Raw genomic sequence first — 14,003 nt, 5'->3', positions numbered from 1 at the left:
GCATGCATGTATATGCACGCTCTCACGCTCAGACACGCATTCACAAATCTAGTGCTAAAACAGCGCATAACTGCTCAGACTCACTGTGGTGTGGGTTAGGTTAAGGCGAGATCAAATACATCATGACCCAAAATGAACACAATGTGTATAGGCTTGACAAAATTATAGTAGTCGAAAAGCTAATAAAATAACAGTGTAGTATTTCAAGTTGGCTTGGCTACTTACTTTGGACCAAGAGGAGGGCTTGAATCACGTCCGGTATCTTCATCTCAAATCTCTGTTTCTTTACAAAGGAGCAGGCACTTTTGTTGCCTTCACCTATTGCCAGTCACACCTGAGGAAAAAAACAACAATGTCCGCTCATTCGTCAGCTCAGTTGTTCCTCGGCCCATGAAAACAGTGACTGTCTGATGAGCTGTGTAAACTTTTCACTGCATTCAGTGACTGTCTGATGAGCTGTGTAAACTTTTCACTGCATTCAGTGACTGAACCAAACAACCTCAGTTAGTGAAACGAACAGACCCGAACTAACCCTCCTTGGTTTGCCTGCTGAACAAACTCTGACTCCTCCCGTTGCAGGCCCGCCCCCCCCCCTCCCTGCTCTGAAACCCAACTCCACTGGGCCTCATCCACCTCCAGGCTGCACCCTCATATTCATCCTCTTTATTCCTCTCATCCTTTCTACTCAACTCTCACCATATTAGCAGTGGTGGAAAAAGTACCCAATTCTCATACTTGAGTAAAAGTAAAGATACAGTATCTTCATAGAAAATGGTCAAAGTGAAAGTCACCCAGTAAAATACTACTAAAGTAAAAGTATGATAATTTCAAATTGCTTATATTTAGCAAACCGGTGGCACGCTCCAACATTCAGACATCATTTACAAACATTTGTGTTTGTTGAGTCTGCCAGATCAGAGGCAATAGGGATGACCAGGGATGTCATCTTGATAATTGTGTGAATTAGACCATTTTCCTGTCCTGCTAAGCATTCAAAATGTAAAGAGTACCTTTGGCTGTCAGGGAAAATGTATGGAGTAAAAAGTACATTACTTTCTTTAGGAATGTAGTGCAATAAAGTAAAGTACAGATACCCCAAAAACTACTTAAGTAGTACTTTACAGTATTATTATTTTTAAAGTAGTTTATACCAATTAGTTCACTGAACTCAAACTGAACAGGAGTGGATACACAAAATCATGTCTGAGGCCTATTGGCTGTAGTGTGTTTGGCTTTCATGCACTTGTGCTATGATTTTTATTTCCATATTATGACTGTTGTCTTGCACAATACACACCTGTACTAATCAGGGGTTCAACAAGGGTTCTTCTAGGATCCTCAAAGTTCTTCAAAGAACCTTAGGGTTCTTGGCACTGAAATTGCCCCTAAAAGGTTATTCCAAGAACCCCATAGGAAGTGGGTTTCAGCGAGAAACCTCCTTAGTTAGTAGGGGTTTGTGCAGGAACCTAATTGCCCAACTGAAACATTTGGATTTGAATTTGAAAGGACAGGAGGTGCAGGCACTTAACTGAAAAACTGTAACGATCTCCTCAATTTAAGGCAAGGTTTGTCCCTTGTAGGATCTAAATTGAAGTTGTTTTATGATGATACCAGCTATCTTCTTATATTTGCGCAAAACTTTCTAAAACAGAAAATGGACACAATTAAATGGATATCAATCAACAAAGAGGTAATATGTATAAATATGTATACTATACAAATATGTTGAAGGCTAGCTGTATTGGGTGTGAGGAGGCATACAGGTATGTCAGTTGGTATTGGTATGTTATGCAGATCACATGTACCATCCTCCTCCCTTGCCTCTTCATTGAAAATCTTATAGGCCTTTACATTATGGACAAGCTATGTGTATGAAAACCATTATCAAAACAGTTTTCATTCACATTTACCGCAAAAACCAATGTATGAATACTGTCGTGTACATGTTTTGTTACATTTTTGGGATTCACAGACTTCACCCTCCCGACAGCTCTGATGAACATAACAGGAAATCTGTCTGATCACCATGCACTGAAAAATCATTCTGGCTATGGATACAGAGAACATCAACAAATTAACATCAACACGCCTGAGGATATATCCATTGGACTTGGGCTCTGCTGGGAGTTTACCTCATATTTAGATGTTTTTATTCTGCTTTGCCACTAAAATCATAATAAACACTGACAACTCAAATATTGTGATATTGTTCTTGTTGTTATGCATGTTATTATTATTAATAATAATAATAGTAGGGGAGTGGGGTAGTTAAAAAATTAACCCCAAAAGGTTCTTCAAAGGGTTCTTCGAGGATCCATTAAAAGGAGTTCTTTGAATAATTTATAGGAGTTCCCCCACAGTTTCAAGTTGAAGAACCCCTAAAGGATACTCCAGGAACCTTTTCTTTTTAGAGTGTACAGTGTGCTCTCAGCTGGCCTCTCTCTTTCCCTTTGTTTTAGCTCTTGTGGAGTCCCAGGACATTCTAGACTAGAAAAGCTTGTTGGACGTTTTTGTTGTTGTTGCATTTTCTTATACTAATAGACTATTCGAAGAGGGATGCAAGCTTGCTCTTGTTTGCTGAATGTTAAATGCAGCAGCATAAACAACTTGCGGTGAGTTTGAAAGAAGAAAGAGAACACTGCGCGGTTGCGATAGACTATAATAGTTGTGTATTTAAACCCATAACCATTCAATATGCATGAAGAGATGCTAAAAGCACTCTGCATCTTATTCTAGTCCTATATTATTCAAGCATGTCATTACAATGATAAAGATGAGGACAACCAAACATATTTAAATGTTGAGAGTGATTTATCTCAAGAAGGAACACTTGTAAAATACCTGAAAAATATTCCACCTTAGTCAAAGCCTATAGGGTAAAGTACAGTTCTGCACTGTCTGTGGGTCAGCTACACTGTAAAAAGAAAAGGTTCCTGGAATATTCTTTAGGAGTTCTTCAAATTGAAACTGTGGGGGAACCCCTATAAGTTCTCTGAAGAACCTTTGAAAAGCATGTCTTGGAACAGGTTTCCTGTTATATCATCAGAGGTGTAGGGAGGGTGAAGTCCGTGAAAACAAAAAATACTACTGATAATTAACAAAACATGCATATGTCAGTATTCATACCTTGGTTTTTGTGGGAAATGTGATTGAACAAAACTGTTTTGATAATGGTTTTCATACACATAACTTGTCCATAAAGTAGAGGCCTATGGGATGTTCATTGAAGAGGTGGTGGTAAATGTGATCTGCATAACATGTCAATATACAAACTATCAGGTTTCAGGTATGACCCAGATGCAGACAGTGTTGAAGGAAGAAATGTGTATTTCTAGTACAGGGGCAGGTAAACGACAGGTCAAAGGCAGGCAGAGGTCAGTAATTCAGAGAGGGTGTATCTATCAACAACAACAAAGATGAACAGTTCTATAGCTGCAACTATTTAAAACACTGATTATACTTGTATTACCTCTTGGATGCATCTGAAAACAAACATAATATTAAAATTAATCTACACGGAGTGTACAAAACACTAAGAACACTTTCCTAATATTGAGTTGCACCCTCTTTTCCCCTCAGAACATCCTCAATTCGTCCGGGCATGGACTCTACAGGGTGTCGAAAGCGTTCCACAGGGATGCTGGCCCATGTTGACTCCAATGCTTCCCACAGTTGTGTTAAATTGACTGGATGTCCTTTGGGTGGTGGACCATTCTTGATACACAAGGGAAACTCTTGAGCGTTAAAAACCCAGCAACATTGCAGTTCTTGACACACTCAAACTGGTGCGCCAACATACCCCGCTCAAAGGCACTTAAATCTTTTGTCTTGCCCATTCACCCTCTGAATGGTACACATACACAATCCATTTCTCAATTGTCTCAAGGTTTAAACATCTTTCTTTAACCTGTCTCCTCCCCTTCATCTTTAACCTGTCTCCTCCCCCTCATCTACACATAAGGGACATCAATAAGGGATCATAGCTTTCACCTGGATTCACCTAGTCAGCCTATGTCATGGAAAGAGTAGGTGTTCCTAATGTTTTGTACACTCAGTTGTATGTATTGACAGTACAATGCTAATAATCTATATACATTCCTGCTAATCTATCTAATGAAGTCTAATTTCTAAAGCACAGTCTAGGTTCAATGATATCAAAACTATGTTTCGTTGATCTACGCCGACATTAAACTTTTGTTTTTCTTCCCCTAGTTGAGCCCCATGTCAGAGTGAGCTCAATGACTCCACCCAGTGGCAGACACCCTGCCATGCTGATGTGCAGCTGAGTTAGGGTGTGTGAGGTTTGGGGTGTGTGAGCTGGATTGGAGTGTGTAAGGGTTGTGGTGTGTGAGGGTGGGGTGTGTGAGGTGGTTTGGGGTATGTGAGCTGGGTTGGGGTGTGTGAGCTGGGATGGGGTGTGTGAGAGTTGGGATGTGTGAGCTGAGATAGGGTGTGTGAGGGTTGGGGTGTGTGAGCTGGATTGGGGTGTGCGAGGGTTGTGGTGTGTGAGGGTTGGGGTGTGTGAGGTGGTTTGGGGTGTGTGAGCTGGGTTGGGGTGTGTGAGCTTGGACGGGGTGTGTGAGCTTGGATGGGGTGTGTGAGCTGGGATGAGGTGTGTGAGCTGGGATGGGGTGTGTGAGCTGGGATGGGGTGTGTGAACTGGGATGGGGTGTGTGAGCTGGGATGGGGTGTGTGAGCTGGGATTGGGTGTGTGAGGGTTGTGGTGTGCGACCTGGGTTGGGGTTGGTGTGTACCCTCGTCCCCAGGCTATTGCGCACAGTGTATATAAGCCTGAGACATTGACTCAAAGTTGGCCTTGGTGGGAGTGACCATATCATTCTACGGGAGTGACCCAACTTAGTAAAATATTTGTAATAATTTAATTTGAGTGAATCACACAATTGCGAGGTGTGGAGGATTAGGGGGAAGGTGTTGTGGGAGATAATTGGTTGGTAGATTAAGCCAATTAAGTGAATGCCTATGCGTCTGGGGTTTCTCCCGATCTTTCTATAGTGGCTAACGAAGGCCAAGTTTAATGTGTTGGTCCATCAGACTATTTGCTCATTTCGCCGGGATTGTCTTGGAATGAGATTAGGGTGTGGGTTGGGGGGTGTGAGCTTGGTTGGGGTGGGTGAAGGTTGGGGTGGGTGAGCTGGGTTGGGTTGTGTGAGGTTTGAGGTGTATGAGTGGGGTAAGGGGGTATGAGTAGGTATATGTGAGATAAGGGGTATAAGGTGCGTAAGTGGGTGTGAAACTGCTCAGAGGGGGGTAATGAGTCAGTGTGAGTGGGGTGAGACTATGAGAGGGGTGAGAGTGTGAGTGGGGGAAGGCGGTGTGAGTGGGGTGAGAGTGTGAGTGGGGTGAGAGTGTGAGTGTGAGTGGGGTCAGAGTGTGAGTGGGGGAAGGCGTTGTGAGTGGGATGAGAGTGTGAGTGAGGTGAGAGTGTGAGTGGGGTAAGAGTGTGAGTGGGGGAAGGCGGTGAGTGGGGTGAGAGTGTGAGTGGGGTGAGAGTGTGAGTTGGGGAAGTTGAGTGGGGTGAGAGTGTGAGTTGGGTGAGAGTGTGAGTGTGAGTGGGGTCAGAGTGTGAGTGGGGGAAGGCGTTGTGAGTGGGATGAGAGTGTGAGTGAGGTGAGAGTGTGAGTGGGGTAAGAGTGTGAGTGGGGGAAGGTGGTGTGAGTTGGGTGAGAGTGTGAGTTGGGTGAGAGTGTGAGTGGGGGAAGGCGGTGTGAGTGGGGTACGAGTGTGAGTGGGGTACGAGTGTGAGTTGGTAAGAGTGAGAGTGTGAGTGGGGTAAGAGTGTGAGTGGGGTGTGAGTGTGAGTGGGGTACGAGTGTGAGTGGGGTACGAGTGTGAGTGGGGTACGAGTGTGAGTTGGTAAGAGTGAGAGTGTGAGTGGGGTAAGAGTGTGAGTGGGGTACGAGTGTGAGTGGGGTACGAGTGTGAGTGGGGTGAGAGTGTGAGTGGGGTGAAAGTGTGAGTGGGGTACGAGTGTGAGTGGGGTACGAGTGTGAGTGGGGTGAGAGTGTGAGTGGGGTGAAAGTGTGAGTGGAGTACGAATGTGAGTGAGGGAAGAGTGTAAGTGGGTTGGGGAATGGGAAGGGGATGTGAGTGGGGGTAGGGGGTGTGAGTGGGGAAAGGGGGTGTAAGTGGGGGAAGGGGGGTGAGTGGGGGAGTGGGGGAAGAGTGTGAGTGGGGTGATAGTGTGAGTGGGGTGATAGTGTGAGTGGGGAAAGGGGGTATGAGTGGGAAAAGAGTGTCAGTGAGGGGGATCCCCACCTTGCGAGCAAAACATTTTAGCTGAGACAAAAAATGTATGTTTTAGAGTAAATTTCCTTTTACAAATTAATAACTCATTTCATGCGCTGTTTTATAGCAAATTTCCTGCAATTCTTTACATTTTGCCACATAGATAGAATGTTTATTTTGTGTCCCCGCCCCATATGATTGTTATTTCCTCTCTTTATTTCTCTCTCTTGTTTTATCTCTCCACCTTCTGTAACAGGGGTGCTCTAGTAGCAACAAGCTAAAGTGAGACTCCTTTTCGGATTAATCACAAGTTACAATGGCTTGTTATCACCAGTTATTTTCAGGCATGAAGACACATTGCTGTATCTGCTACATAGATCCAAAAAGAGATTCTATTGCTCGTTAAAAATCACTACCACTGAAAAACATCTACTGCTGGAGTGTATTACTAAACATGAATCAATAGCTTCTCAAGGGGCATATTTTTGGTAACATTTTATCCTAAAACCTTTCATAAGAAATGCATTAGCAGCATTAGACTTGACAGCAATACAATTAATAGGGCAATGAGTATCATGCAATCAATTGTTCATTCACTTAGAACTGGTAGAGACACTGAGGGTAAACTGCATTCATTACCTACTATAACACTGTAAGTACTTTGAGTGGGCAGAATAAAGGGTCCAGTGTGTTTGGGGTACTTTCCTCACCTGTACTGTTTTCTGTGTGTTTTCACCAATGACAAAGTTACAACCTTGTTCTTAATTAAAGGCACAAAAGACAAACAAATAGGTTAAGTAAATTGTGAAAATAATGTGTATGGCAATACTGGTGTTTGAGAGGGAATTAAAAAAACAACAAGTCCTAGTTTTCTAAGTGCTAAGTTTCTAAGTCACCTCCCTGACCGAGGACGTTCTCCCCCGATTGCTCAGTTTGGCCGGCCGGCCATCTCTAGGAAGAGTCTTGGTGGTTCTAAACTTCTTCCATTCAAGAATGATGGAGCCACTGTGTTGTTGGGGCCCTTCAATGCTGCAGAAATGTTTTGTTTCCCTTCCCCAGATCTGTGCCGCGACACAATCCTGTCTCAGAGCTCTACGGTCAATTCATTCAACCTCATGGCTTGGTTTTTGCTCTGACATTCACTGTCAACTGTGGGACCTTATATAAAAAGGTGTGTGCCTTTTCAAATCATGTCCAATCAATTGAATTTACAACAGGTGGACTCCAATAAAGTTGTAGAAACATCTCAAGGATGATCAATGGAAACAGGATGAAACTTGAGAGCTTTTTGAGAGTTGAGAGATCAAGTTCCTTGGTGTCCACATCATCAACAAACTATCATGGTCCAAATGCACCAAGACAGTCGTAAAGAGGGCACAACAGTGCCTATTCCCCCCTGGGAGACTGAAAAGATCTGGCATGGGTCCTCACAGACTCAAAAAGTTATTTAGCTGCATCATTGAGAGCATCCTGACTGATTGCATCACCTCCAGGTATGGCAACTGCACGGCCTCCGACCACAAGGCACTACAGAGGGCAGTGTGTACGGCCCAGTACATCATTGGGGCCAAGCTTCCTGCCATCCAGGACCTCTTGTCATGTATTGTCATGTTATGTCTTGTTCCTGTTCTTTCTCTTCTCTTCGTTTCCCCCTGCTGGTCGTGTTAGGTTACCTTCTCTCCCTTTCCTTCCCCCAGCTGTCCCTCGTCTCCTCTAACTACCTCGTTTACTCTCTCCCACCTGTTCCCTCTTTTCCCTCTGATTAGGTCTCTATTTCTCTCTCTGTTTCTGTCTTTGTCGGATTCTTGTTTGTTTCGTCCTTGTCCAGTCCTGTCGTATCTGCTTCTTCATTAGATGCTGCGTGTGATCAGGTGCCTCTGTCCTCTACGGTCCGCGCCTACCCGGAGGGACCTGCAGTCTGTTGCCGCTAGCCCTGCTATTCTCCTCTGCTGCTAGAAGGGGACTCTCCTGTAAAGATCAGAGGACTTAATGATTTGTTTGTCGCCCTCTCTGCGGGTTGTCTATTTTCTCAACCGAGACTTCTGAAAAGGATTTATGTTTTTCCTGTGTTTGGAGATTAAAAGACTCTGTTTCTGTTAAACCGCTTTTGGGTCCTCACTCACCTGCATAACACCTCTATACCAGGCGGTGTCAGAGGAAGGCTCAAAAAATTGCCAAGTAATAGACTGTTCTCTCTGCTACCACACGGCTAGCAGTACCGGAGCACCAAGTCTAGGTCAAAAAGACTTCTTAACAGCTTCTACCCCCAAGCCATAATACTCTTCAACAGTTAATCAAATGGCTGCCCAGACTATTTGCATTGTCTCCACCCCCCTTCTTTTTTTCCCAGTGTTGCTACTCTCTGTTTATTATCCATGCATAGTCACTTTACCTCTACCTACATGTACATATTACCTCAATTACCTCGACTAACTGGTGCTTCCGCACATTGACTCTGTACCGGAACCCCCTGTATATTGCCTCCACATTGACTCTGTACCGGAACCCCCTGTATATTGCCTCCACATTGACTCTGTACCGGAACCCCCTGTATATTGCCTCCACATTGACTCTGTACCGGAACCCCCTGTATATTGCCTCACTACTGTTATGTTATTGTTGCTCCTTAATTATTTGTTATATTTTTATTTTTTGATTCATAGTTTATTTTTATTCTTAAAACTGCAATGTTGGTTAAGCATTGTAAGTAAGCATTTCACTGTAAGGTCTACCTGTTGTATTCTGCGCATGTGACATTTGATTTGACATTACCTCAATTTCGAGTCTTACAGCAAAGGGTCTGAATAGTTAAGTAAATAAGTTTTTTAAATATTTTTTTATATAAATTTGCAAACAATTTTAAAAAATCTGTTTTCGCTTCATCATTATGGGGTACTGTGTGTAGATAGATGAGGAAAACATGTATCTAATCAATATTAGAATAAAGCTGTAGCGTAACAAAATGTGGAAAAAGTCAAGGTGTCTGAATACTGTATGCTTCAGTAAGGTTGGCTTCTTAGCGTTCATAGCAATGGTTATAAACTGTACCGCAGAAATTGAATGTATATCACAGAAAATAGATAGCTGCAGAGAAGTATTTGGTTCAGGAGTAGATAGGGTCAATGTAGTGGAATGTGGTAGTGGGTTTTTAATGAGTGTATGAGTGTTAGAATGAGTTATTATTTTTTTCCTTTTCCCATATTGTGTCACAGGGTATGATGGATTTATATTATAGTCCAGTTGGGGGCAGTAATGAAATATATTTTATGCCAACCACCCTTAAACCTCATCAAAGACGAAGAGGAAGCATTTCCCTCTCTGTGTGTTTGAGCACGCACACGCTTCCTGTAGAAACAAGCGAACTCATTCTACGATCCAGAGCGGGTGGTAGGCAAATAGTATTATCTTTCTTGACTGCGAATCCAACATAATTTTCCATTATAGTTGTATGATCCATACATAATGTTGTGTGAACGTATCGTAGAGTGTAACGTTACCATATAAATGTAGTTTGCTAGCTCTAACTTTCTGAACCAATGCCGGTGGTGTTAATGTAGCTACTGCTCTACACAGATCTTTCCTACCCATCTGCAGGTTCCCACACACGAGCTAACGCTACATTTCGTGTTTTAATTGCATGTTTCCAATCGGGTCTCTTCAACAAAGTGTTTTTGTTTTCAGATCTAACACCTTCAAGATGTTTTTGACGAGATCGGAGTACGACAGGTAAGTTAAGACTCGGAACTGCATTGTCACGACATCGGGCTAACTAGCCGCTAACAATTAACGTAGCTAACTTCCATCTAGTTAGTTAGCTAGCTACTGCTAGCTAGGTGGTTTGTGCACTTGTTATGTCTGGTGAACATCTGTGTATTAATCATTCCTTAATGTTTTATTATAATATGTCACTGAAATTGCCGTGATAGTTTGCAGGATAACGCTAGCTAGCTAACGTTAGTTTCTTTCACTTTCACTTAGCTAAAGTTAGTTAGCTACAGTAGCTAACTGCAAAATGGTCGTGTTCCAGACTGGTATATTTTGTGCTGAGAAAGAAGTTTACGTTACCTCCGTTCATCTAGAAAGCGCTTCTAACCTTTACAGTACTGACGGAATAGCTATTGGAACTTCAGGGCACTAAATCTATCATCTTTTTTCAGAGGAGTAAACACCTTTTCTCCAGAGGGACGACTGTTCCAAGTGGAATATGCTATTGAGGCGATTAAGGTATTTTAGAAACATCAAATTCAATATCACAAGAAAACACCATTACACTTCACCTTCAATAGGAGCTTCCTCGAAAGACATACTTATTCAAAATAATATACTTAATTGAATTCATGCTCAAGATAATACTACGGGTGACAGAGCAAGGTGCTAAACAAAAAATGGCATTTTGGCAAAAAAATAATAATATTTTACCTTTATTTAACTAAGCAAGTCAGTTAAGAACAAATGTCTTATTTACAATGATGGCCTACTGGGAAACAGTGGGTTAAACTGCCTTGTTATGGGGCAGTAGGACAGATTTTTACTGTGTCTGCTCAGGGATTCAATCTAGCAACCTTTCTGTTACTGGCCCAACGCTCCAACCAATAGGCTATCTGCCTCCCCAATTATGCCTTAATTGGTGCTGTAAAATAAAGTAGACACACTTAAGTACACAAATGTTGTGCGTAAACAAGTGCAGCCATCTTAAATACTAGTGAATGGGAAGTCAAGGTATATTAGCACAGAATATGTAGTAGAGAAATATAAAAACTGACAACTCTGTCACATTACGGAATGTAAGACAACAGTCTAGGCTACATAACTATACAGTACTGAAGTATAAAGCTCAGAGGGCGGGACTGGGAACAGCTGGTCATCTTTGTATATGACGTTTCTATCAACAAGAGTCTGAACACCTGTTGTCTCTCAGCTGGGCTCCACAGCCATTGGCATCCAGACATCTGAGGGGGTGTGTCTGGCCGTGGAGAAGAGGATAACATCTCCTCTAATGGAGCCAAGCAGCATCGAGAAGATTGTGGAGATCGACACCCACATCGGTAAGCAGCCAGAGAAGGGACTAGGCAGGGGCAGACACTGTCAAACAACACACAGAGGTGAACACTTATCGGAGCTCGGGTTGTTTGTGTAACACATGACTGGTCTATGGAGAAAACAAGTGTTCTCAATCATTCTGGGAAAATGAAAGGTAACTGGATGAAGCAGTCAGAATAATTTATATGGGCTCAACATATTTTTGTATCAGGAATGATTTTAAGATAAGCACCACTGTGTAAAAGAGGCCTTCTATAGGCCGTGTTTCAGAGATTAGTATTCAAGGTTTGAAAATGTGTTTTTGAGCGTCCGTCTCTTCTCCTCAGGTTGTGCTATGAGTGGCTTGATAGCTGATGCCAAGACTCTTATCGACAAAGCAAGAGTGGAGACACAGGTAAGTGTTGAGTTGGCTGAATTCAAGTACACGTGCATTTTCAAACTGAACATTACTATACTATCGAGGTAAAAATGGACACATGGCTGATGTTTGCACTTATGAGATGCACACTACATTGTGAACTACTTGTGAAGCCATTTTGTACAACAAAGTAAAGCATTTCAGATCCTCAACTACTTGATATGTAAAGATTTTTAGTTTCTTTCCTTTTTAACCCTGCTTTGTTTGTCCCCTTCCAGAACCACTGGTTCACCTACAACGAGACAATGACAGTGGAGAGTGTGACCCAGGCCGTGTCTAACCTGGCCCTGCAGTTTGGAGAGGAGGATGCAGACCCTGGAGCCATGGTTAGTGATCACACAACGATGAGACAACCTCGAAGATCAACTCACTTGCGTATTGCTCACTTTTTCATTAATTCAGTGATGTATTAATTCATAGAAACTGGTAGAGGTTGAAAGCACTTTTCCAGCTAGTTGTCACTTCTTTCTCCCACAGCTGTGAGGCGTCACACTGTACTCATTCCCTGTGGTTCTCTCTCCTCAGAGCCGGCCCTTTGGTGTAGCGCTTCTCTTTGGTGGACTGGATGAGAAAGGGCCCCAGCTGTACGTTAATCTATTTATTCAACATACATTTAACACTTTGTTTTAGTGTGATAGAATTGGTTTGGGCAAAATGTCTCATACCTCACTTCTAATCCAGGACTTGTGCTGAGTTTTCATGAGAACCAAACCTTCAGTCTTCAACAGATGGTGAAATGTCTCTTGAAATTCTACACCCCCTGATTTTTCAACTTTGTGTGTGTAGGTACCACATGGACCCATCAGGCACCTTTGTCCAGTGTGATGCCCGGGCCATCGGCTCTGCCTCTGAGGGAGCCCAGAGCTCTCTGCAGGAGGTCTACCACAAGGTATCACCATCCCTCTCTCGGGCATAATCTCCCTTTCCTCTGTTACTATCATTATTATCATCCGCCAACCTTCTCCTTCATTACTTCCTCCATCACCCGCCAACCTTCTCCTTCATTACTTTCTCCATCACCCGCCAAACTTCTCCTTCTATACTTCCATCACCCACCAACCTTTTCCTTCCTCCATCACCCACCACAACTCCACCAGATTGTCAGTTGGTTTCATTCTCCATCCTATCACAGGGGTGACAGCCTTATTTTATTTATTAACCAAGACCTCTGTTTTCTCTCTGGGTGGCCTCTCCAGTCCATGACGTTAAAAGAGGCCATCAAGTCATCCCTCACCATCCTAAAGCAGGTGATGGAGGAGAAGCTGAATGCCACCAACATTGAGGTGAGTTCTAATTCTTCAGTCTCAACCACTGACCCTACTTCTAGTCGAGACATCTATTGCACATGTGGAAGTTGTTGTATCTAAGCAATATGGTGTAAGCCCCACTAAGCCTACCAGACGTCTGGGTGGAGCTATTGTCATATTGTATTGTTTACCATAAATTCAGGTCTGCTGAGCCTTAGTCCTAGCGGGACTAATTTTCCTGTTTTACTGGTGTACCAGATATCGTTAGGGTGATAGGCAGCAATCAACCAAAACATATCACTCATCACATGTTTGTTTGTGTGCTAACCTTCTCTCCCCTCTCACCCCTTCAGCTGGCTACAATAGAGCCAGGCAAGACCTTCCACATGTATTCCAAAGAGGAGCTGGAGGATGTTATCAAGGACATCTAGAGCAGAGTGGTGCTCTGTGGGCCTTGTCAGCACTGAGGAGAGGGAATCCACCTGGGCTCTGAGGATCACCACACACTTCCCATCAGCACTCGCTAGTTTCATTGGTTCCTTGTGTGGGAGGCAACTCTTTGTAATGTGTTATATTTTTTTCTTATTTTGGCTCTGGAAATGGGGGGGGCAGGGAGCCTAGTGGTTAAGAACGTTGGGCCAGTAACTGGAAGGTCGCTGGTTCGAATCCCTGAGCAGACTAGGTGAAACATCAGTTGATGTGCCCTTGAGCAAGGCACTTTTTTAAAACCCTAATTGCTCTCATAAATTGCTCTGAGCGTTTGCTACATGACTAAAATAATTTCTACAGTTCTGTACAGGCATCGGTCAGATCAGTGCTTAGAGCTGTGACATTAAAAAAGGGGGGGTACTTTTTGTTATGGATCAATGCCTAAATAAAACTGTTGTATTCTAAAAGTTATGGTCTGTGTCATTTCCTCCATGGTGTGTGTAATTCTGACGGTTTCATTACCAAAATCATACAGGAGGGTGAGGTTGACAACCTTCATCTGGTTTTGTCCGCCAGGTAGCGTAATTGCAAATAACTTTGCTCCTACTGGGAAGAATAAGGAA

The 14,003-nt window shown here is 43.1% G+C and overlaps 2 protein-coding genes across 3 annotated transcripts in view; one reads left to right on the top strand and one right to left on the bottom strand.

The window, feature by feature from the left end:
- LOC118377477 (matrix remodeling-associated protein 8-like) overlaps window positions 1-547 on the bottom strand; it is a 39,837-nt gene extending 39,290 nt beyond the window's left edge. For both annotated transcript variants that reach the window (XM_052473459.1, XM_052473460.1), the window contains exon 1: window positions 226-547. In XM_052473459.1, coding sequence (XP_052329419.1) covers window positions 226-268 — 43 coding nt within the window. In that variant the 5' untranslated portion in view covers window positions 269-547. The remainder of the gene's footprint in view (window positions 1-225) is intronic.
- An 8,961-nt stretch (window positions 548-9,508) lies between these two features.
- On the top strand, window positions 9,509-13,847 carry psma5 (proteasome 20S subunit alpha 5). The gene is made up of 10 exons (XM_035796896.2): window positions 9,509-9,633; window positions 9,928-9,972; window positions 10,404-10,470; window positions 11,165-11,291; window positions 11,613-11,680; window positions 11,923-12,030; window positions 12,230-12,288; window positions 12,491-12,593; window positions 12,901-12,987; window positions 13,305-13,847. Exons 2-10 carry the CDS (start codon window positions 9,944-9,946, stop codon window positions 13,380-13,382), a joined length of 726 nt encoding a protein of 241 aa, XP_035652789.1. The 5' UTR covers window positions 9,509-9,633; window positions 9,928-9,943; the 3' UTR covers window positions 13,383-13,847.
- The last annotated feature ends 156 nt before the right edge of the window (window positions 13,848-14,003 follow it).

The sequence above is a fragment of the Oncorhynchus keta genome, chromosome 21 (assembly GCF_023373465.1).
Source record: "Oncorhynchus keta strain PuntledgeMale-10-30-2019 chromosome 21, Oket_V2, whole genome shotgun sequence".
Classification (NCBI taxonomy): Eukaryota; Metazoa; Chordata; class Actinopteri; order Salmoniformes; family Salmonidae; genus Oncorhynchus; species Oncorhynchus keta.
Note: the sequence above shows the minus strand (reverse complement) of the source record. Positions and strands in the feature narration are given on the sequence as shown.